At 39.2% G+C, this 26,276-nt stretch overlaps 1 protein-coding gene across 2 annotated transcripts in view; it reads left to right on the top strand.

Annotated features, from left to right (window-relative positions):
* The window catches only part of VGLL3 (vestigial like family member 3), a 43,956-nt gene that overhangs the window by 2,425 nt on the left and 15,255 nt on the right, over positions 1-26,276 (top strand). For both annotated transcript variants that reach the window (XM_061629504.1, XM_061629503.1), the window contains exons 2-3: positions 9,798-10,053; positions 14,618-15,121. In XM_061629504.1, the coding sequence (XP_061485488.1) occupies positions 9,822-10,053; positions 14,618-15,121 (736 nt within the window). In that variant the 5' untranslated portion in view covers positions 9,798-9,821. The remainder of the gene's footprint in view (positions 1-9,797; positions 10,054-14,617; positions 15,122-26,276) is intronic.

The raw sequence follows: 26,276 nt of genomic DNA, 5'->3' as shown, positions 1-26,276 counted from the left end.
ATGAAGGTTCCATGCAGATCCTTATTTCTGAACGTATGGTTTCGAAACCAAGTTCCATTGATTTCAGTAGGACTTCATTTCCAAGTAAATATGTTTAGAACTGGATGGACTGCCAGATCCATTTATTTGGAAGTTAGTTTCCTTGCTTCTAACACACATTCTGAATACAGTTGCTTGGAAGTGAGATCCAGCCAAATCAGTAGGTCTTCCTGCCCATACCATGTATTTTGGATTATGGTATGTAGGAGCTTACTTCCAAGTAAATGTGTGTTCCTTAAATTGGGATCCCAGTCAGACTTGTAGTTGTTGGTCTTTCAACTGTGTCACCAGAACTTCATTTTCATAATTCCAGAGGGTTAACTGTGCCAGTCTGTTGCGGCAACAAGGACAGTAACAAAAGAGTTTTGTAACACTTTAAAGACTACCAGATTTATTTTGATATACACTTTTGTGGACTAAAGGAAGCCCTCTTCATCAGATGCCTCTGACAAAGTGGACTCTCGTATACAAAAATGTACACTACAATAAATCTGTTATTTTATGTGCCACAAGAGTCTTCCAGTACAATTCTATACGTGTCAACTCAGAAGTAAGCCCCATTGACTTCAATAGAGCTTAAAGCACAGCTAAATGTGTATAGGACTGCAATTTTCGTTGCTTTTACTGTTTTAACTGGTTGCTCTGTGTTTTTAATTAAGAGCATTACTGTCTGGATGTAAACAATGTTATTTCTGTACCAAACTTAATTCATTATAATTAACTCTAACAATGGTCTGAGTGAACCATCTGCATATTATTACCATGGCAGCAGTTCCGAACACATATACTAAGCCCCATTGAACACAGTAGGTCTTACTTCTGAGTAAACATGTACAGGATTGTCTGTAAGTCTAATATGTGTGCAGAGCACCACAAGTAGTGAAACAAACGTCAACGCTTTGTTGTTTTAAAGTAATAAGTTCTTTTACCAATCTAAAGGCAGCAAAAGAGGGAGTTGTGTTTTTTTTTTTAAGAAAGCCCAACATCTTGTTCTTCTAGCAATTCAGCAAGGGCTGTTTTACCCTTTAACTTAAGAATCTGATGTAACAAAGTAAACCAGGAAATTCTTATCAGACTGACAGCATTTTTAGACTATGCTTGTGCGTGGGTGAAGTGGGACTAATATTGACTTGGCCCCAATGCAGTCATCTGAGAATACATTTTTTTATTGTTGCTGCATTCCATAAGGTTTTATCATTATTATTCACAAAAATTGTTTTCTCCGTACATGGGAAGTGACCCTTACTTAATACCAGCTTGCCTGAGAGATACAAATATGGGCTAAAATACAAAATCCCTATTTCAAGTTTATTTTTTCCTCTTTATTTATTGCCAAGGCAGTTTTAGCAATCCTTGGCTAATCTTTTCAGGTCCATAATGCATGGATGGTAAGAGCATATAGGATTTGGGATCCCCCTCCAAAAACAAATAAACAAACAAAAACATCTGTATTAAAATTAATTTTGCAACCTAGTTTATTACAGTTGCAGTTGAAAACATTTTATTGATTTGTAATGTTACTTTTTAAGTGTTCCACAATTTCAAGTATTATCTTCTGAAACTGAATACAAGCAAAGAAATGTTCAAGTTTGCTATCATACTTGGAAATATAACATTAAAGTGGAAAAATACAGTGGTTTATATTCCTTAAATTTTGCCATCTTTATGTTTTGTTCTTATAGTTTCAGGTTTTGAGCATGTTTTCCCATCTCAGTATTTATTTTTCAAACGAAGCACTTTTTTTAGACTACTGAGTATGTTTGGCCAAACATATATTTAAATATGTAAATTTATCTCTTGTGCTTTACTGAAATTATACTTATACAAGGTATGACAAATTGTTAGATCAAACTTCCTTCTATATTCCACTGTCCCTATGTTTTCTTGCCTTGCTCCTTACGCTTGTGCTTCAGTTTTTCTATATGCATTTTAACAGTGATCTGTAAATTTTAACTATTAACAACCTGAACATCGGTATGCTTAATCACCTAAACACAGTTTAGTTTACTTCTATTTGGCATGATCTTTCTACTTTTTTGTATTTCCAAACTGATAACTTTGTAATGACCCTGTTCATTTCAAATATTTATGAATTTCAGAGATAATAAAACCATAGATAATAAATATTGTATTGCTAAACATTGATAAGAACCCAAACTCTCAATCCTATTCAGCATGGGTAATTTGCACGGAGCAGCTTCCACATATTGTTTTCCTTGCTGGGTCATGTTCCAAAAATCCTCAGTACAGCACCCAAGGCTGAATGTATGTTGATTCAGTCTAGTATACATTCCAAATTACATCAATATGGTAAGCTTTGAAAGCACTGGTTGCTTTCTAGAAAGAAGAGGACCAAATCTAGGCCACTCCTCAAACAAGTGATAGACATACTCAGAGCTTAGTTGACTGCGTTGGCCATCTGTTTCACAGGTACATGTGGACAGATTTTCATGGAGGTACCCATCCAGGGGAATACACTTGAGGAATCTTTGGTTTAGGGCCACTGCCTAAAATTTAAAAAGCAATCAAACTTTCCTTATATTTATATTTACACACCTGATTAGTTATGAAGGGGCTAGAATGTCAACACTTGTAATCAGTATAATTCAGATTACATTGCCAGGGTTATTTTTGGGAATTTGGAATATTTGTTTGGCTATGTAATGTCTTATAAGCCTGCAACAGGCACAAAAATAAGGACCCCCCCAAATTAATAGTAACCCTAACCCTGGCTTACATATATCCTAACATAAACAACATCTTTATACAGTTTCATTTTTCCCCTTTTTCCTTGGCTCCGTCTAGTCTGTTCTGCTTTTGGTGTTGTCAAAATACAATGGAAAAATAATTCCAAATTCATTTTCTATTAATTATAATTTAATCATGGACATCCCCACAAGCTGATGGTTTCTGAACTAAAACTGTACAATAGATGACTAAACACTTAAACCTTGATCCTGTCAAAGTGAAGACCTTTCAGATCCCATTGATTTCAATTGGGAGATTTCAGCACATATTTAAATCTTTTCCACTGAACCATTGGGATAGTAAAGTGTATACCTTTTGGCTAGAGCATGCGCTACTTCCAGGTTGGACAATCTGTGGCTCTTCTGATGTTGTTTGACTCCATCACCCTAATCCCTGACTATTGGCCATACTGAGTGGGACTGATGGGAGTTGGAATCCAGCAAGATCTGGAAGGCCATAAATTGCCCTGTCTTGGTTCCTTTTGCATAAAGTATGCTTCATGTGCACCCTGTATGATTCTTATGCTAGGTGGAAAAGAAAGTGGCATTAATGACCATAGGTAGCAATGGCCAAGTGACTGCTTATACTAGTAGGCAGTGACTAAATTTCACCACCTCACTGTCTACTTCACATGATACAGTTAGAATGCAGTTAGAATGCTCCCACATATCTCTTGTTCTCCATTCTCATATTTACTTATCAGTGAATCCTCTTAACCTGGTGAGACTTTAAATGCAGAGGTGGCATTGAGTTGGTGGGAATGGAAAGGAAATGATGGGGGAATTGGACATGCTGCTATAGTTAGGTGGAGAAAGGGAGAAAGTGGTAGAGAGGCAGAAATTTGCAATTCCCAGCAGACGGACATCAGACTGGGCAACACACATTTGGCCTGTGGTCTAATTATCCATTTCATATCAAAGCAATTGTGTTCATATCAACAGTTATAGAACATGTGCACTAAACCTTGCCGCTAATATCCAATTATCAGTTAACAATTTTTAGCACTTCACACCATTATTTAAAAGTTTTATAACCATTGATGAAAGCAGTGACAAGAGAGCATTATGAAATTCTGAGCAAAAATATCAGTTGCTTATATCCAATTATGTCCTTCTGCTTATGGAAGGCTCTTTGCTTCTGTGGAGGCTTCTATGAATGGAAGAGGGAAGAAGGCAGTTTTTACAAATTACTTCTTTCTTTGTAACTGCCCTCTCCACACACATACACGTTACCTTGTGCAGTGTTCCAAAGAGCCTCCCAACCTTCTGGAGCAGATTTGTGGTGGGGACAGGGCACGGAAGGAGAAATGAGCAAATACTGCTTTCCTCCCTTCAGTTCATGAATGCTTCTGCTGGACTGAAGAGCCTTCCATGAGCTGAGGACAACAATAGGATCCATCAACCAATATTTTTTGTTTCCAAATTTGTTGGCGTTAGAAATAATGGTGGAAAAGCACTGAAATATGCTACATGTTTGAAAAAGGGTTTTGGTTTAAAATTATCAGTAGTGCAAATTATGTGAATGCATCTGCACTGACTTAGGAATTTTTAGGGTGTTTGCACTGACTAGACATGCAATTTGTCCATCACTATTTGGGGATATATCCTTCATATTTTTAAAACTTTTTTGTTCTCGTCCTTTATTATTCAGTTCATTTCAGTGGGGTTGCAAATCGAGCTAATCTTGCTTTTCATCACTGGAAAGATTTTTAATTTGGAGGGGTTCTTCTCTCAAGAGAACCAGGATATTATTTCATAAATATGGGAAAGACCATATTCTCAGTGCCAAAGGACATGCTTTGCATGTAGAAGGCACGGGGTTCAGTCTCTAGTTTTAAAGAGTAAGATAGCAGAGTGAGGGGAGAAATCTGTGCCTGAGATCCCAGAGAGCAGCTGCCAGGTAATGTAGACAATATTGGGCTAGATGGATGGACAAATAATCTGACCTGGTAAAATGTGTCTTTCTACTGAAAAAAGTGTTTCATCTGATACTTCAGATGTATTCATAAGCGATCATGCACAGAGTATCTCACACTGTGTGTAACTGCTGTGATTTTAGGTGGGACATTGGAGCTGTATATGTTACTATGCTGCCTGCAAGATATTACTGTGAAAGTGTTCTCACTATAAAACATTCTTGCTGTAAAACATGTTACAATATATTGCAAAAAGTGACAACCAAAATTACCAGTGGACTGGAGCAACTCCAGTGCGAGGAAAGGTTACTGCTGCTCTTTAGTTTAGAAAAAAGATGAGTAAGATGGATCATGCTATGAGAGGTATATAACTATTGGTTATGTGGAAAAAATAAAAAGAGATCCTTTCCTCCTCATTCCTAATACTAAAACCTATGATCTTCCAATGAAGCTGAATAAGGAGGGATTCATAACAGATGAGAGGATTTCTTCATACAGTGCATAGTTAAACTGTGGAATTTGCTACCCAAGGATGTTGTGATGGTCACTAACATTAGGGACTGTCAAGAAATTAGATTCAGTATACATTTCAAGCCAAATATATCAAATTTGCACTTTCTGAAACAATATGAGAACCAAGAATACAGCCATCCTTTAAAATTTACATTTATTCAAATTTTGCAATGCAATTCACCAACCAAACATTGTTTACAAAATGCATATATTAGGTAAAAGTATGCATAAAATGAATATATGAGTGAAAATAACATACAAAAATGCATTATATGATGAGAAATTGCGTGCAAAAATGCGTACATTAGTCAAAACTGCCTACCAAAATGTGTTTATTACGAGACATTTGCACTAAAGTGGAGAATTTTAATCAGGATTTATTTTTTATTTTTTGCAAATTGCTGCAGAAATGTGGAGAACTGAATTTAAGATTGGAAAAATGAGAAACTGAGAGAACTGAAATTGACAGATCTTTCCATCCCTACCCAACACAGACAACTTTAAAACTGAATTAGATAACTTCATGGGGGATAAGGCTGTCAGTTGCTACTAGTCATGATGCCTATATACCTCCAGGTTCACAGTAAATGAGGAACAAGAGCAGGAGAAGACAATTGACTTTACATCCTGCCTATGGGCTTGATAGGTCTTTGGTGTGCCCCAGCAAGGTTCTTGTGTTTTTTTAAGGAGCTGTGCCAGTGTGGGTGTTTAGGGATGGGTGAGAGACCTTTAGGGGATCATGGAACTGAATAATTCCCAGTTTTGCCCTATTCCATCTCTGCAAGGTGTTTATTTCTAAACTACAACATAGCACAGCATGCTGCTATTATGGTGCACACCACATGCAATGTATAGTTATGGTTACAGCACTGTTGACTGTTGCCACTTTGCTGCCAAAGGGTTAGCTGTCAATAATGGTAAAATAGCACAAGTTGCAATATAAGCTGTCCTATGAAATGAACACTCAGAACTCCATATGTGCAAAGGCTTCCTCATTAATTTTAGTCAATTTATTCATTGAAACAAATAGGGACGCCTAATTCTGTGTTTATGGCAAGGTGCTTTGGAAGAGCCATGACATTAAAAGGCATAATTTGATTTAAAAGTGTTAGTAAAGATTGTTTAGTACATTTCATGGCTTGGATTTTCCCACGTCTTTTAAAACTGCCAATAAAAATCTAGCTTCATAAATGTGAATAATGTTAAGGCTCAAAGTGGCACCTTAAAAATTGTCTTACTTTAGGGAGAGGAAATTTATTTAGTTTCTGCTGCTGGAAAATGTATATATAATATTGCCTTGTTATTCAAACAAACATTCTATGTATTTAGAGAAAATTTGTTACTCGGCTGGCAAAGTGCTAGTATCCCAGGATAAAAGAGATGTATTAACAATTCAGCTTTGTTTTCTAAAATTGCCCAAAATAACTTTCAGCAATAATACTTGGGATGAGAAACAAGAAAGAGTGAAATGCAAATACTGAGATAGTCTTGACTATGAAAAGAAGAGCATTGCTGCACTGAGCAGCAGCTCTGGACATGAGTTTTAATTTCCTGAATTCCACTCTCAATATGCAAACACTAACAGGCTTCCAGACAATAGCATCTGGATCCTGGCAACATGGTTCAACATTGCCCCCTTGGCCTACCTTGCCTTTTTCACCATTTGAAAATGATCTCAATAAGCTGAAAACTCAAACTGAATTCAGTAAAGGACAAGGTTGAAATGTTACATTCTGGGAGGAAATCTCAAACTGACCCATGATGAAAGATAGAGATGATTATGAATGACAGTGTGGAAAGGTGTCTAGCCTCAGGAGATTCCCGAGGGCCAGACAGAGAGGCTTGGAGGGCTGCATTTGGCCCTGGGACCTGAGCTTCCCCACCCTATTCTGTTGTATTGGGGGTGATGTGGCCTTTCTAAGAAAGTGAAAATACTAACTTTTGAATATGTACAGTGTGGTCATTGTGATACTGTCAAGCTGTGGGAAATGCAGTAAATGATCTAAGTCACTTTTGATAAAATCCCCAATGTGATGCTGTGCTAATAACCTTATGTAAACTTTGTGAGATCTGCCTGAAAAGCAAGATATAAATGCCTTAAATAAACATATACATGTAAAACACTGGGCATTTCTCCTGTTGCATACATTTGCACACCCTCAGATCCATCATCCTACCTGCTCGTCGTTAAGTGCCAGAGAGATATACCTCTTTAAAGAGTAGCATAAATCTTGTTTTAAGATAATTTTTTACCATAAAATATAATGCGGTTTTGTTCGTTTGCTAGGGTGCTGTGTTGCATATCTAACAAAATTAGAAAACAAATAGTTGCAATTACTATTCATAATTGATTAGGGATATTGTAAATTCCCTAATCAGTGTACGGATTTCCTGTATCTGTCTGGGATGTCTTATCCTGTATCTTACCCTGCAAAGATAAGAGGTTTGACAAGCCTTTCCCAATTGGTGTCCTCCAGATGTTTTGGACTACAACTCCAATAATCCCTAGCCAAAATAACTGTTGTCATGCATAATGTGTTAGCTTGGGCTGATGATAGTTGTAGTCCAAAACATCTGGAGGACAGTAAGTTGAAAAAGGCTGGTTTAGACTATAGTGACCCATGGATGCCCCTTTCTAACTCTACTATACCCCAAAGCTGTTTATTTTCAAGTTGAATACAGTCAAATACTCAGAGGTAACCAGGTAGAAAGCTATAGCTATACAGTTGTGTCAAAGAAGCTGTGCAGTTGCACTATATGTGTAATTTGTGTCTGTCTATCTGTAGTGCTGATGCTGTTAATACAAAATTATTTCACATACTTGTTCTTTGAGACCCATTGTAGCAAGCATCCTTTGTGCCTGCACAAGAAAAGAGGGAGAGAGAGAGACAGGATGGGAAAACTGCATCAAAAATAGTCCATAACCTTTTTGCTTACAGCTTCTTTGAATTTGGTGTGATGCAAGTAGGGACATTCTAACATTGGTGACAACTCCTTCTGCAAATAGTGGAGAAATTATTTTCATCCCGGGAGGAAATGTGGCTTAAGACAAACAGGCTGTGTGAACCATTCAAGTTGCCTGCCACCACCAAGCTGGGGTGGGGGGTGGGTGTTGACTGCCTGCCAGTTCCTTGAAGCCTTTTACTTCCCCAATTATGGTTTCTCTCTGATGCTGAAGTGCCAGTTGTGGCAGAAAAATAATTTCTTATGAGAACAAATAGCCCTGGATAATCTGCATATGATAGCAGAGTGGGAGATAAGGCAAGAGCTCTCTATTTGTTCCTCAGTTTCCACTCTGGTCTTCCTCATGCAAGCCAGCTGGAGGGTGAAGCATATGTAGCAGGTGGCATGTCTGGCAATCGCACCAGCATTCACACCCATTTCTTCTTTCCTCCATGCTGGGCACAAAGGGATGCTCATTGCCAGAGGGGTGGGGATTTGAGCTTCTTGGAAAACATTTGTAAAGTGGAACATATGAAAAATATGTTCCATGTAAAATTGATCTTCACACTTAATTTATTTTGACATTTTGGTTTGATTTGACAGAAAAATTGGGAAAGATATGCAGAGGCTTTCATCATCCAACATTGCTTTTAATCATTTTCCCTTTTTTCTACTTTAAAAAGGTTTGTTTATCTCACACTAATCTCATCACGTTTAATAATCTTTTATGGGCAATTTTTTATAAACTGGTGTTATGTAAAACAATGCAACATGCTTGAATATGAGAAGAATGCAGATTTGTTTTGTATCTTTGGCAATGCTTAGTTTTTTTTTCTCACAAAGGGCTTGATTCTGCCACCCACATCTATGTGTAGCAGCATACTCCTCCACAAATGATACTAAGCCCAGGAAAACTACGATGAGTGCAGGATAGTGAAGAATGCCTGAAATTAAACTTTGGAGCTAGAATATTTTATAACAATTGCTGCTCAGAAGTTGGGGTTGGAAAAATATATATAGCTTGACCAAGAATAATAATTCACTAGATGATTGATAAGCAGTGAAATAATAAGCTACTAGCAGGCAATCTTAAGCATACCTATCATGAATAATTCCTACTGAGTTCAATAGGATATTGTACTTAGGAATGTACCACAATAACATGAGCTTAAGCTACCTGATCCCTTTCAAACAAAAGTGTTCATGGCTCTGTTGGTAAAACGTAATGGTAGCCAACGTTGTGCCTTCCTCATGTAGTTGGATGACAACTCCCATCTGCTCAGCCAGCATGGCCAAGGATGAGGTATGATGGGAGTTGCCCATCACCTTGTTGGCCATCTCTGGAATAATGGAAGGAATTGTGTTCCGATCTGTGCATTAATCTGAGAGGTGTCTTTTAGGTCAGTTTGTTTAAAAATGTTGACCAAAATAAATGGTCTTCCATCTCTACATGACACATGACACATCATTTGACAGTTGGCTTTAGTAGGCACAGTATAGTTAGGGCTGGCTACAAGTAAATCTATAAAATATAAAATGTATCTCCATAGCCATGAATTAAATGAATATTTGCATCACTGTTCTGTACATGGTTTTATCTTATTCTCTGTCTTTCTCTTTTTCCCCCCTCTTATACCAGAGTAAGTTAGCTGTATACAGCAAGATGCAGGAATCTCTGGAAGTGACCCTTCCTAATAAACAAGAGGAAGATGAGAAAGACCAGCCCACTGATATGGAATACCTTAATTCTCGCTGCGTCCTTTTCACTTACTTTCAGGGAGACATTGGGTCAGTAGTGGATGAACACTTCTCAAGAGCTTTAAATCAAGCTAGCCGCTTCAGTTCAGAGGCTGCCAATTCAAAAAGCAAGACAGGGCTAAATCCTCTATGGAAAGGTAAGGTTTAGAAGCAAAATCTAGTTACATTTTGTTTACTTTATACCATTAATTTTGGGGTCACATGAACTGGGTTATATATATGCTTTTGGGCACAATCACATGGCATTCTTTTTAACCATTAGGTTCTCATGCAACACCTGGAGGGCAGGACACTGATATACAAAGATCTGGCCTGCAAAACCAGTGTTGCCCATGCAGTTTGACTAGCCACATAAAGAATTTGGAAATTCCTGAGAAAAGTTACCCTTCAGCATCAAACTAGGTGTGATGCAGGAGATCAGTAACTAGGGTTTCTTTATCCTAACTAGCAATTCCAAGTGGTGGCTTTGATGACTGGAGAAATGGCATTTGGGTAGAGGGAAACCCCTCCCCATCAGTCTATTTTGCCTTTCTAAATTGTCCCTCCAAATAGTTACTAGATCAGTAGGGAAACATGCAGGCACTATACACATTGACCCTGCACTCTTGCCTAGCTTCACTTTCTTCATCTTCAGAGCAGACATGTGGGGCTGCTAATTAGTAATAATAAAACCCTTAGAAAGATCTGTGGTTGTGCATTTTGGTTGTGCATCACATCTAGTGTGACTCACATGACCACATTGGACTGAAAGAATGGAAGGCTGCCATGTAGAAAATTATTTAATATTCTCACCTTGATGATTTCACTTTCCTGTAAGATATTATAGACTGGCAATGCAGGAACTGCTGTCTTATCATCCCATTTTAGTTTTGCGATAAATAAGCATCATGACTCCATGTCAGGCAGATGTGATTGCTTAATATGTCATGAAATTTGGAGAATGAAATGAGAGCTGTATTTGGTATATATCTGGCTTTCTCCAATCAACTGAACGCTGTAAGCAGTATCAGCGTAATCTAGTCAGTTAAGCACCACTGAAATTTCATTTATTTCAGTGGAGGTACTGAGCATGTGCTTATTTTTTTTCACTGAAATCAAATGATATTAAAACAGTTGCTTAAAAGGATTGTGCCCTCTTTTAATAGCTGATCTATTACACTACAGAATAGCTTAGAGAAGAAATTGTACTTAGTTGACAATCTTTAGCACAAGGATAGGCAGACTGAAGACATGTGGGATATCCTTAGTTAGAACCCCATGATCCACCAACTTTAGCCTTAAGTTCATGCACTTAGAATTAAATATCTGAGGGGAAAATAATGTGAGGAAGGCAGTAGGGGAGAGTGCAGTGGGGCTGCGCTGCTTACTGCACTTCCCTCCAGTCAGGTTGCTGCTGCACACTGCGGTAAAGAGGGGGAGGAGAGGGATGGGAGCAACACTAAAATGGAAAGTTCACTAAAATTGCAAAGTAAATCAAACATATTTAAAGTGACCATCTGAACTATATCAACGGTTTTAATATTTTATTATTTATTTATTTATTAAATTTATATACCGCCCGACTAGCAATAGCTCTCTGGGCGGTGAACATAAAACAGCATAAAAATACAATAAATAACAAAACAATACTAAAATACAAGCAACAATCCAACACAATAAACATTTTTAAAATTAAATCAGTGTAACTTAAAATGCTTCAGAGAATAGGAAGGTTTTGACCTGGCGCCGGAAGGAGAGCAGAGTCGGCGCCAGGCGTACTTCCTCAGGGAGACTGTTCCATAGTTCGGGGGCCACCACTGAGAAGGCCCTAGATCTTGTCATCACCCTCCGGGCCTCCCTGTGAGTTGGAACCCGGAGGAGGGCCTTCGTAGCAGAACGTAGTGCACGGGCCGGTTCATATCGGAAGAGGCGTTCCGCAAGGTATCGTGGTCCCGCACCGTATAAGGCTTTATAGGTTAATACCAACACTTTGAATCTAGCCCGGAAACATATTGGCAACCAGTGCAAGCTGGCCAGAACAGGTGTTATATGCTCGGACCGCTTGGTCCTTGTCAGCAATCTGGCCGCCGCATTTTGCACTAGTTGTAGCTTCCGAACTGTCTTCAAAGGTAGCCCTACGTAAAGCGCATTACAGTAATCCAAACGTGAGGTTACCAGAGCATGTACCACTGATGTAAGGTCCTCTTTACTCAAATAGGGACGTAGCTGGGCTACCAACCGAAGTTGGTAAAACGCATTCCTAACCACCGAGGCTACTTGAGCCTCAAGTGAGAGGGAAGAGTCTAAAAAGACTCCCAGACTACGAACCCGGTCCTTTAGGGGGAGTGTAACCCCGTCCAGGACAGGGTATATATCCACCATCTGATCAGAGAACCCGTCCACCAACAGCATCTCAGTCTTGTCTGGATTGAGCTTCAGTTTGTTAACTATTTTGTTAACAAAATATTGTTGCTTCCTCCCTGCTAAAACAAGATCAGCACAGCACATGTCTTTTTTCGATTATTTGGGCTGACTACAGATGTTGCCACCACTCACCATATGCTCAGAGGCACATGTTACCAAATTCTTCTAAGCTACATAGGAAGTGGATTGGACTGTGAAAGACCAACCCAAATTGTGTTTGCATTTTGACAAATTTATAGGGCAGTCCAATATCTCAGAGGAGAGGTCAGGTCTCCTGCTCCCCTGGTGCATTCAGTCTAGCTGCCCAATTTCCCTGTTTTTTAAAGTTTGATAGAAATATCTGTGGGCTATAGGTACATTCTTAAACCGCAAGGTTTTTTGCCTATTAGTGAATAAATAATGACATCCTGAAATGGGATCGCATTGGTTAACAATGACATTCTCTGGTGATATCAACCGGAGTAGAGGTAACTTCTGAGAAATTAAAAATATATGTGAAAACTCTAGGAGGTCACCTCACTAGATAGGCCTTGTCAGAACTGATTTTCAGTGAAATCAACAAGAAAAATATTGAGGGTTGTATCCAAGAATTTAGTTGTGCAAGAGGTGAAGTGTTTATGAATTGGGTGTGGAAACATTATGACATTTCGCAAATATTCAGGAATGTGATTTTAAAACTCTACATTTCGCAGGCTTAATCTTCTCTGTGCATATTTAGCATGCAATAGAGAAGTATACCATATCTTTTGGACACTGAGTAACATTTTCTATCAGTTTTGTGCAAAGGCAAACTAAAGTTTCCAAAAGAGGGGAAAATGGATTGGACTGTGTTCCTTACATTTCTAGTTTGCTTTTTCCTTCCAAAGCCTTTTTGCTGATGCTGAACGATATATTAGAAAGTATCCCTGACTAGAGTAGGTTTTTTTCTTAATAGAGGCTTGGGATCTCTATTAAATTCTGAGTAAAATGCTTCAGTTGTCCCTGCACAGGTCTCTACTAGTTTACGGCAGGGGTCTCAGTAATGCTGATGAATATTTTTTTGTATAGAATTGATTAACTGGGAAAGCTGCTTCTTTTGTTAAGAGAATAAAAAAGAGCAATGTGGAAATTCACTGAGTTTTAATTTATTTTTTAGTCATGAAAACTCTTAAGTTTAACAAAAGAAACATTTGTAATTGCCAATTGGAAATATATACAGAAAAGGGGGAATGGGTAGCACTTCTTGACTGTTTTGATAAAAACAACAACCGTGAAATGTTCTTATATTTGAGATATTTCTATGGCATTATTTCCTTGTCATCAGCTATAGGCATTTTCTTACATGACATCATCTCTAACTCTCATCCTTTCCCCCAAAGCATTGTCCTTTATACTTTACTTCAAATCAAGGCTTTGGCAACAGTACTCACAGTATCTGTGCCAGCACTGTCATTACATAGTAAAAGCATTAACCACTCCTCAGAAATATGGGGTTTAAAATATGTGATTTCATAACACAATGGCATTGGATTTTTGCGGTGCTTGAATTTCAGTCTTCTTAAATCAGCCAAATGCATTTAGAATTTCCAAATGCATTTAGAATTAAATAGCTTTTGTTAAAATTCTTTTAGATCCCAGAGTTCATCTAAAAGAACATAAATATAAGTAACTGGTCACTCCAGTGGTTGATCACAAAATATTACAATGCTGGTTCAATTTTGTCATTTGTGATTGTCTACTGTCTATGCGCCTGTCACTAGCATATTTATGAAATGCCTCACAGAACAATTTCTCTAGACATTGTACAAATACAACTGAATAAAAACATGACAATAAAACCATACCGTTAAACCCCCCCACAATAATCTTAGATACAAAACCAGCACAATAAAAACAGAATAATAAACTACTATATGCAGCACAGAACCAAACATATATTAAAACTGCTGATTGGGACTTAAAACCTTAAAAGAATTTTAAAAGGCCTGGTAGAACATAAGAGTCTTAACCAGACACTGAAAATACAGCAATGTGGGTGCCATGTGAGCTATCCTAGGGAGAACATTGCATAGTCAGGGGTCACCACCAAAAAGGTTTCCTCTCTCATGGTCTTCCTCTAATTTTCAGATTGAGGGGCACATGAGGAAGAAGCTTTGTAGATTACCTTAGGGTCCGGATGGGTACTTGTGCTTTCATCAACATTTTAAAATACTTATCATGTATGTACCTCTGTTCATTTCTTTATTCATGTTAGCGAAGCTGTTTGTTACTAAAGATCCATTTAAGAATTTATCCTCTTTTTGACTTTTATTTTAAAAGAGAATGTAACAATAGCAAACCAAAGGAGTGGTTTCCCAGCTTCATTTTGGACCAGTTCTTACCAAACTCCGCCTCCACCATGCTTAAGTGGAGTTCATCATGATTTTCCCGTTACTGCACCAGGCACCTTCTCAACAGCGGATCCTAGCAGCTGGCCAGGACATACCTTGCATCAGAGTGCTCCACCTCCTCCGCCTAGTATGTCAGAGTCTTGGCATTACCCATTAGCATCTCAGGTGAGCCCTTCATATGGACACATGCATGATGTGTACATGCATCACCACCATCCTCATGCACACATGCATCATCACCACCACGCAACTTCGCACCTTGACCCACGGTACAGATCTTTGCTGATGCCTTCAGTTTGTGCAGGCAAGATTCCTCCACCACAGTGTGATGCAACAAAAACAGATCCTACTGCTGTCACCAGTGCTACCTCAGCATGGGCAGGAGCCTTTCATGGAACAGTTGACATTGTGCCAACTTTTGGGTTTGACACAGGTAAGCTGCAGTTTACTCTTGTGCATGGTTCATGTTTCAAGAAAGATATCATAACTGAGCAAATTCTCACCAAGCTCTCTAATTCAGTGGGCAGCTGTGACACTCCAGATGTTGCTGGGCTCCCAGTCACCATGGCCAACAGTCAAGGATGATTTATTTATTTATTTATTTATTTATTTCATTTTTAAACCGCCCATAGCGAATAGTGAATGATGGAAGTTATAGTCCAAGAACATCTGGAGGACCACAGGTTTCCCAGCCCTGATTCTTTCACCTGATCTGCTATCCCCAACATGGGGTCATTCACACGGGAGCTGAACACGCAGTAAAGATGCAGCTTTTGCCATAGTGATAGATTTGCAAGGTTCACTTTCTACCTTCAAATCTGCTGTTTTCCTTTCACACAAGTAGGCGTTCCTCTGGAAAGGTTTAGTATCACTGTTTCCTTGTGGTCCCACCCCTAATTTTGCATGCTTACTCCCTCTGGAGTACCCATATTGCTAATGGAGAAGGGGAGGGTTTTTTTGGTCAGCTTTGTTGTTGCTTGTCAGTTGCACGCCTCTCCCCAGAGCATGAGGGTGCAATTGACATGAAACTGTATGAAACTGAATAGAGGAGGAAGTGAGTGAAAGGCAGCTTTTGCAGGCAGCAGAGAGAGAGGGAGCTGGTGATGTGGCATAAGAAAGCCTGTCCACTAAAAAAACATCAAGGCAAAGTGCCTACATGGAGGAGCACAGTGAACCTGAAACAGTTTTTCCTTTCCTTTCTTAAAATTGGATTGGTTTGATATGGGGAAACTGTGTGATAGCTGCTTATTGCCTGCAATGTCATGTGAACCATACAAATTAAATGGGGATGCAAGTAGCACCAATCTTACAGTAAGTCACCGTGTGAACCAGCCCATAGTTAGATAGGACTGAAGTCATAAGAATGCTAAGATTAGCAAAGAGAACCTAGAAGAATTAAGCTGCAATCCAGTAATGTCTACTCAGAAATAAGTTCCATTGGGTTCAATGGGACTTACTCCCAGGTAAATGTGTATTGGATTGCAGTCTTAGGTGTTGACTCCCAGTGAAATAAAAATATGGATAAACAACACACTTAATATAGGTGAGCAATCCCAGGATTCAAATCTTTACTGCTTGTAGCAAAAATCTAATAAACATCCTGTTATCATGCAACGTCAGTAGGAATTCGATACTGGTTTTCTTTTGTTACAGTCCTAAGTACCCTTACTTGCAAGAAGGCTTTGTTCAAATCAGAAAACTTAGGATTCTTCTTTCTCTACGCATCTGCAATGAATCTGGTTTGTTAATCAGTCCTGTTCAAGAATAGGATGTTCTGAATTCACTCAATGTGGACCCAAGGGATCCTAAAATGTTTTTCAAAATCCAATCCAAATGTTATGTATAAAACTCCCTAAAAACAACCCAGTGTAAAATAAAACAGTCATTCTACAGGATAGTGCTTACAAATAAATTTATTACAAGCACAGAACACTTTTGCTCAAATAACGTTTTTGGATGCTACTCTGCAGTACCTATGTGATACAATTTTAATGTTTTGAGATACTAGTGGTAAAAAGAAAGCTGAAAAACAAAGTCCAGAGGGTCACATCACTCGAAAATGCTTGGAAGTTGTTTAAAAACACTATATTAGAAGCTCAACTGGAGTGCATACCGCAGATCAGAAAAGGTAACTCCAGGGCCAAGAAGATGCCAGCATGGTTAACGAGCAAAGTCAAGGAAGCTCTTAGAGGCAAAAAGTCTTCCTTCAGAAAATGGAAGTCTTGTCCGAATGAAGAAAATAAAAAAGAACACAAACTCTGGCAAAAGAAATGCAAGAAGACAATAAGGGATGCTAAAAAAGAATTTGAGGAGCACATTGCTAAGAACATAAAAACCAACCACAAAAAATTCTATAAATACATTCAAAGAAGGAGACCATCTAGGGAGGCGATTGGACCCTTGGATGATAAGGGAGTCAAAGGTGTACTAAAGAACGATAAGGAGATTGCAGAGAAGCTAAATGAATTCTTTGCATCTGTCTTCACAGTGGAAGATATAGGGCAGATCCCTGAACCTGAACTAACATTTGCAGGAAGGGATTCTGAGGAACTGAGACAAATAGTGGTAACGAGAGAGGAAGTTCTAGGCTTAATGGACAATATAAAAACTGACAAATCACCGGGCCCGGATGGCATCCACCCGAGAGTTCTCAAAGAACTCAAATGTGAAATTGCTGATCTGCTAACTAAAATATGTAACTTGTCCCTCGGGTCCTCCTCTGAGCCTGAGGACTGGAAAGTGGCAAATGTAACGCCAATCTTCAAAAAGGGATCCAGAGGGGATCCCGGAAATTACAGGCCAGTTAGCTTAACCTCTGTCCCTGGGAAACTGGTAGAAAGTATTATTAAAGCCAGATTAACTAAGCACATAGAAGAACAAGCCTTGCTGAAGCAGAACCAGCATGGCTTCTGCAAGGGAAAGTCCTGTCTCAGTAACCTACTAGAATTCTTTGAGAGTGTCAACAAGCATATAGATAGAGGTGATCCAGTGGACATAGTGTACTTAGACTTTCAAAAAGCGTTTGACAAGGTACCTCACCAAAGACTTCTGAGGAAGCTTAGCAGTCATGGAATAAGAGGAGAGGTCCTCTTGTGGATAAGGGATTGGTTAAGAAGCAGAAAGCAGAGAGTAGGAATAAATGGACAGTTCTCCCAATGGAGGGCTGTAGAAAATGGAGTCCCTCAAGGATCGGTATTGGGACCTGTACTTTTCAACTTGTTCATTAATGACCTAGAATTAGGAGTGAGCAGTGAAGTGGCCAAGTTTGCTGACAACACTAAATTGTTCAGGGTTGTTAAAACAAAAAGGGATTGTGAAGAGCTCCAAAAAGACCTCTCCAAACTGAGTGAATGGGCGGGAAAATGGCAAATCCAATTCAATATAAACAAGTGTAAAATTATGCATATTGGAGCAAAAAATCTTAATTTCACATATACGCTCATGGGGTCTGAACTGGTGGTGACCGACCAGGAGAGGGACCTCGGGGTTGTAGTGGACAGCACGATGAAAATGTCGACCCAGTGTGTGGCAGCTGTGAAAAAGGCAAATTCCATGCTAGCGATAATTAGGAAAGGTATTGAAAATAAAACAGCCAATATCATAACACCATTGTATAAATCTGTGGTGCGGCTGCATTTGGAATACTGTGTACAGTTCTGGTCGTCTCATCTCAAAAAGGATATTATAGAGTTGGAAAAGGTTCAGAAGAGGGCAACCAGAATGATCAAGGGGATGGAGCGACTCCCTTACGAGGAAAGGTTGCAGCTTTGGGGCTTTTTAGTTTAGAGAAAAGGCAGGTCAGAGGAGACATGATAGAAGTGTATAAAATTATGCATGGCATTGAGAAAGTGGATAGAGAAAAGTTCTTCTCCCTCTCTCATAATACAAGAACTCGTGGACATTCAAAGAAGCTGAATGTTGGAAGATTCAGGACAGACAAAAGGAAGTACTTCTTTACTCAGCGCATAGTTAAACTATGGAATTTGCTCCCACAAGATGCAGTAACGGCCACCAGCTTGGATGGCTTTAAAAGAAGATTAGACAAATTCATGGAGGACAGGGCTATCAATGGCTACTAGCCATGATGGCTGTGCTGTGCCACCCTAGTCAGAGGCAGCATGCTTCTGAAAACCAGTTGCCGGGAGCCTCAGGAGGGGACAGTGTTCTTGCACTCAGGTCCTGCTTGCGGGCTTCCCCCAGGCACCTGGTTGGCCACTGTGAGAACAGGATGCTGGACTAGATGGGCCACTGGCCTGATCCAGCAGGCTTTTCTTATGTTCTTACTATCTGAAATGAAAGACAGAGTTTTTCTCTGTTATCTCCATACTTTGGACCCAGAAACTTCACAATTTTGGGATGACATCTGATCTTGTCTTTTACATTGCTGCAGGATTCTCTGTTAGCACTTGAACTACAAAGGTAGCACTTGAATTGCAAAGAATTGCAACATAAACATGCGTACCTTCCTAGGTACATTATGATTGTTCAATATTTAAGACATATAGCATTATGTTTTATGGCCCCTTGAAAATAGATTAGAGTGGCCACATACATATTGCCAAAAAAATAGGATATGCATCACTAAAAAAGAGGACAAAAGAGAGCACAATTTGTTCATTTTATGTATAAATACAAATAATTTAAAATGAAATATAATATATATGGGGAAGCCTGTGGCCAGGTTATCAGTGTGCCTGCTCAATGTGCTCCACTTTTCGGCGTTCCACTAATACGGCAGCTTTCAATTAGAGTAAGACCCCACTCACACGGCACTTGTTCCTCTTTTACGGTGTTTTTCGGGCATTGGGTGCCATTTTATTGATGTCCGCTTTTCGGCGGGTTTCACTTTTCAGTGGGGGTCTGGAATGTAACCCGCTGTATGAGTGGGGCCCTACTGTATACCAATTGTATCTTGAATGTGTGCACCAGCTTTCATTCAGATATCTGTCTTCAAGGCAGAGCTTGGAAGATTACTTTTAAAAAGTAATAAATTACAGTTACAATTACATGACCCAAAAAGTAGTAATTACTGTTACAATTACAATTGCTCTGAAAGTAACTGATTACTTTTTCTCAAAAGTAATAACTACAATTACATTTCAGTTACTTTAAAAAAAAAACGCCTGCAAGGTGCTGGCCTTGGCTGCTGCACATCTAAGTAGCCTAAAACAACATTAAAAATAAACACACACAGAGGTAGTAGAATAATTATTTTTATCCATAAGATAGCAATGGTGGTCTCTCTGCTGGTAAGGGAGGTGGGGAGAGAGGCTGAGGCCACTACTCAGATCTTTGCACGTCAAACCAAGTGCATGCCCCCCCCACTCAGCCAGCAAGCATAATCTCTCTCACTTAACCACCTCCCGGATCCTACTCTGCCACCCATCCAAACAAACATTTTCCCCTGAGATGCAAAAAAGTTAAAATACTGCAAATGCAGCAAAGCAGCCAAAGAGGGTGGTGGAGACCACTTTGTGTGCCAAGTGCAAACACAGTACACACACACACAAACACACACACATGGTGTCATCATTCACCTCCACGGTTCTTTATCTCCATTCTGCTGCTGCCTCCTTCTCCTTTATCCATGTTCTTACCCTCCGGCTCCTTTTTCCCTCCACTCCATTCTTCAGCACCACCATCCATTGTTTAAAACAATTGTTTTCTCCACTCCACCCCGTCTCACTCTCCACCTCCTCCCTTGTCACCTCCTACCCACCCAGAGAGCATGAGGAAAGAATAATGCTGCACAGAAGCCCAGTTTGAGGCACACGATTTTCATCCACAAATCAGAGGAGCAGAAGACTTCCCCTGCTCTCCTCCCCCCCAAGTAATGCCCAAAAGTAGTGCTGGAAACATTACAATTACTTCACAAAAGTAATAACATTAGTCCTAGTTCTATTACAATCAAAATGTAAAGGAATTACCCACTTGTTCCTCAAAAAAGTAATGAATTACAAGTAATTTGTTACTTGTAATGAATTACTTCCAAGCTCTGCTTCAAGGTAGATGTTATCACAAAGAACAGAAGATTCCGAACAGGCAAGTTAAATCAAAGGCCTTACTTGGTTCAGGCAGTGATCTCTAAATTTATAGATACTAAAACTTCTTTTAGATTGAATAGAATCTCAGAGTTTGGTCATATTTTGCATATACCTGCTCATTTGGAAAGCCCATGAAATCCAGCATACTGTTTTTTGCACAAACTAGCCAGATGCTTTTGTGAAGCTCACAAGGAGGGCATAAGGGAAACATGCCTGCCCCATTGTTTGTCTTCCGGCACCTGATATTCAAAGTCATACTGTCTTTGAATCGAAACATTCCATATACTTAGCTTAACCTGATATGTGGTAGGTGATTTACCATATTCCATTGGTATTGCTATGAAAAACAAGTAAAATATGGAGCCACATCTGCCAAGGAGCTAAATCTGATTTTAGCTGCCTGGTACATCTCCCAACATGATCTGGGACTTGTGCCTGTCTTTTTATACATATTGTGGAGGACACTGGTATAATCCAATTGTGTCAAAGGGTGAAGCAGCCATCGCTGACCTAACAATGAATTGGACAAATATAGCATTTGCCCGATGGAACAATTTCATATATGTAACTGGTCCATGCAATTGCATAGGTCATCCAGTTGCAGGGAGCCAGCTCCTCCTGTCCTGGGTGTGTTGAGATATGTACTTATAGGACTTCTCCCAGGCCAGGTGTGGAGAAGTGGTACATCTCAGGGAAGCTCAGTTGAGATAGGATGTAGTCCAAGTGATGCTTAAGCTAAGAGCAGACTGGGAAAAAGATCAAGGCTCACATACACAGTATAATTCTTTTTTTATTTTAACAATTAATGTAGGCTAGTAGATTACAGACATTTTAGGCCTTATCAAGCTATGCCACACCATAAATACATTTATTTTCCTGTACTCAAATGAAACTATGGTTTTGATTGTGAGACTATAGTTTTTATCATTACGGACAGGAAACCAACAAGTTATTTCCCATTATCTGGCATTATTATTTGCAGCTTCAACATAGAAGTTTATATGGGAAACAGTATAGTAAATGGCTGTCACAAGTACATGCCATTGAGTTTTGGGTTTTTTTTGTATCTCTGTCCATGCATTTGCAATTGTACCATTCAAATAACATTAGATGATTGTCCATTTATTTTAGAGGTGGTTTGGATTTGGGTTTTAGGAGAGTAAAGCAGCATGGTTCAATCTTTTAGTTAAATACTTCAGCACAGGAGGGAGTTTAAAAATACAAGAGGAAGGGGATCCGCAATCTGCCCTCCCTAGGAAAAATAACTTTTAACAAAATCTGACTATTTTTTTAAAAAAACAAATGTCAAAAGCTAAGTACGCTGATTTTTGTGACTCTATTTTCTGCCGTCTCCCTTTTCTGTACTAGCTGCTGCACCTCAGCAAGCTTCATTCTCACATTCATCGTTATACAGTGAGAAAGTCAGACAATGCTACTTGCCACCTCAGGAAATTAAGAAAAATAGCTTAACTGGATTCTTAAAAGGTCCGGACAATTTTATGGCCATTATCTTTGCAGCTGTACAGATGACACAAGAGTAATTAAATTACATGCTCTGGGTTGTAAAGTAATTATCTGCCCGGACTAGGAGCAGTTTTTTCTCTCTCTTCATGGGTCTGCCCTTTGGCAATCTATATTTATGAGGAGATTTCAGCTTTCTATGAAGCTTGTGATCATTAGTAATAGACATAAACGTGCATCTAATATAGCAGTTCCAGTGTTTCTTGTTGCCTAGACAATTGCATCCCTCTAGGATGCAAATCTTAAAGTGGTAAGGGTTTGAGAGTGTCAAAGAAGCTGACAGCAATGTCGGGATTCTAGATCAAGAGGCTAGACTCCTAGCAGGGTCACCCAAGGCGGAATGGTCAAAGCTGAGACACCAGATTAAGATGCATCCAAACTCAGAGGAAGGTAATGGTAAACCACCTCTGAATACCTTTTACCATGAAAACCCTATGAATAGACTATCCAAAATGCAACATGAGAATGCTGGAAGATGAGACCCCCCAGGTCAGAAGGCACTAAACGAGCTACTGGGGAAAAACAAAGGACAAGTACGAGTAGCTCTGTGACTAATGATGCAGCCGGGTCAAAGCCGAAAGGAAGCCCAGAGGCTGATGCGCACAGATGCGAAAGGAGAGTATGGAGTTGTACAAAGCACACAGTAGGAATACTTTCTGTGAAAACAAGACCAGGACGAGACTACAACCTCGGAGACCAGATTTTGAATCCCCACACAGCCATGAAGCTCACTGGGTGATCTTGGGCAAGTCACTGCCTCTCAGCCTCAAACGGAGGCAATGGTAAACCCCTTCTGAATACCGCTTACCATGAAAACCCTGTTCATAGGGCCACCATAAGTCGGGGTCAGCTTGAAGGCAGTACATTTACATTTTAATATTGAAAATCAGCGTAAAGCTAAAGAAGAACAAAGCAATCATAATGCCAAAATACAATTTAAATAACATCCCAGAAGAATATAAAGATCAAATAAGCAACAGATTTGAGGCTTTAAACTTAGTTGACAGAGAACCAGAAGAACTATGGAGTGAAGTCAGAGACATTATCAGGGAAGAATGCAAAAAGACAATACCTCTAGTTAAAAAGAAAGGCCACAATGGATGACTGAAGAAACTCTTAAAATGGTTAAAGAGAGAAGGAAAGCAAAAGCATAAGGAGATAGGGACATGGTTAGAACTCTAAATGCAATAATACAGCAACTAGTACATAGGGACAAAGAGAACTATTACAATAGTTATTGTATAGTAATAGAAGAGGACAACAAAAAGGGTAGAACAAGAGCCCTATTCCAAAAGATTAGAGAACTTAAAGGGAAATTTAAACCAAGAGTAGGGATGTTGAATAATCAACAGGGAAACACACTGACTGACCGAGATGAAATAAAAGGAAGATAGAAACAGTACACTAAAGAACTCTATAAAAGAGACGCAAAGATGACAGATTCATTCATGGAGGAACCGTATGATGTAGAACCAGAAATTTTAGAATATGAGGTGAAAGTTGCTCTTAAAATATTTGGAAGAAACAGATCACCAGGAACAGATGGCATACCAATAGAGTTGCTGAAAGTTACTGAGACTGAATCTGTCCAAATTTTGACAAAAAAATTGTAAAGAAATATGGAAAACTAAACAATGCCCCACAGACTGGAAGTGTTAAATATACATCCCAATTCCAAAGAAAGGGGATCCCAGGGAATGCAGTAATTATTGCACTATTGCCTTAATATCCCATGCAAGTAAAGTAATGCTCAAGATTCTACTAATGCTCTTACCATATATGGAGCAAGAAATGCTAGATGTCCAAGCTGGATTTAGAAAGGGAAGAGGTACCAGAGATTATATTGCAAACATATGGTGGATAATGGAACAGACCAAGGAATTTCAGAAGGAAATTATCCTGTGCTTTATAGATTACAGCAAAGCCTTTGATTGTGTAGATCATGAAAAACTATGGACGCTTTAAAAGAAATGGGGGTACCACAGCATCTGATTGTCCTGATGTGCAACCTATACTCTGGATGAGAGGCTACTGTAAGGACAGAATATGGAGAAACCGACTGGTTCCCAATTGGAAAGGGTGTGAGACAGGGGTGTATTTTATCACCCTATTTGTTTAATCTGTACGCAGAACATATCATACGGAAAGCGGGATTGGACCAAGATGAAGGAGGTGTGAAAATTGGAGGGAGAAACATCAATAATTTAAGATATGCAGACGATACCATACTCTTATCAGAAACCAGTAATGATTTGAAACGAATGCTGATGAAAGTTAAAGAGGAAAGCACAAAAGCAGGACTACAGCTGTACGTCAAAAAGACTAAAGTAATGACAACACAGGATTTATGCAACTTTACAGTTGACAATGAAGACATTGAACTTGTCAAGGATAATCAATATCTTGGCACAATCATTAACCAAAATGGAGACAATACTCAAGAAATCAGAAGAAGGCTAGGACTGAGGAGGGCAGCTTTGAGAGAACTAGAAAAGGTCCTCAAATGCAAAGATGTATCACTGCACACTAAAGTCAGGATCATTCAGAGTATGGTATTCCCGATCTCTATGTATGGATGTGAAAGTTGGACAGGGGAAAAAGTGGATTAGAGAAAAATCAACTCATTTGAAATGTGACAAAAAGACAAATAATTGGCAAAAAAGACAAATAGTTGGGTGTTACAACAAATTAAACCAGAACTATCACTAGAAGCTAAAATGATGAAACTGAAGTTATCATACTTTGGACACATAATGAGAAGACATGATTCACTAGAAAAGATAATAATGCTGGGAAAAACAGAAAAGAGTAGAAAAAGAGGAAGACCAAACAAGAGATAGATTGATTCCATAAAAGAAACCACAGACCTGAACTTCCAAGATCTGAACAGGTTGGTTTATAACAGATGCTACTGGATGTCGCTGATTCATAGGGTCACCATAAGTTGTAATTGACTTGAAGGCACATAACAACAACAACAAGGCTGAGGAAAGATTCTTGTTTTAAGGATAATATATTTTTAAAAGAAAGGATTAATTTTTTAAAAAAGCTACAATTTGTTCCTGGCTAAGTGAAAGTAGCAAGAAATGAATTAATATAATGGTGTGGGGGGGAATTGGGGTGGATGAGTCATAGCTCTTAGCTAACTATTGTCATTACTTAATTTTCTTTCAGAGTTGAATACTAATAACCCAATTCAGCTTTTTGTTTCAGAACTGGAGTATACGGGTCATAGATTCGTCATCAAGGATAGATCCACTCCATAACCACATGCATAATGTTTATTTTTCATGCATTTATTTATGGCTTTTGCTTTAGCTGAGTTACATCATGAATTATCATTTTGCACAATATAGCATATATTAATCAATTAACTTGCATTTCTTTGAATGCAGGTAAAGCTTTTCACGTACATGTAAGACACAGACAAGTTCCTGTGCATTTATTTGCTTTTTATTAATCCTTTGAGAAGGGGAAAGGCAGGAAAGGGAAAGATAAACCCTTTACAATCTCTTTTATAAACTAGAATGCTATAAGAAATACAGAGCATAGCCCAAGAGTGGTGAACCTCAGGCCCAGGAGCTGAATGCTTCTAGATCTTTCTAGGGCTGTCCCCATTCCATGATCTCCCTCCCCAGGCCACACCTGTCAACAGCCCAGCACTGTGCACTTCTCAAGTGTCTTTGCCTGGTTGGAATGTGTCTTACAAGTGTGATCATTCTGCTTGTATGAATGTAGGATGGAGGTGGAGAGGGGGTGTGTGTGTGAGAGAGAGAGAGGGAGGGAGGGAGAGGGGGGGAGAGGGAGAGGGAGAGGGAGAGGGAGAGAGAGAGAGAGTTTTTAGCCAGCATGGATTTTTCACATTCCGCAGTGTTGAAAATACCCCCATGCCATTCTGATGCTTCCCATAAGCTCATTTCAAAACAAAACCTTACAAAACTTATAGTTCTGAACTCAGAAATGCTTGCTTAACAACCCTCTCCATTCTCATGGTGATACACAAAACAGTCAGAGAGAATAGAG

Source organism: Rhineura floridana, chromosome 5, assembly GCF_030035675.1.
Source record: "Rhineura floridana isolate rRhiFlo1 chromosome 5, rRhiFlo1.hap2, whole genome shotgun sequence".
Taxonomy (NCBI): domain Eukaryota; kingdom Metazoa; phylum Chordata; class Lepidosauria; order Squamata; family Rhineuridae; genus Rhineura; species Rhineura floridana.
This window is presented reverse-complemented; position numbering and strand designations above follow the sequence as displayed.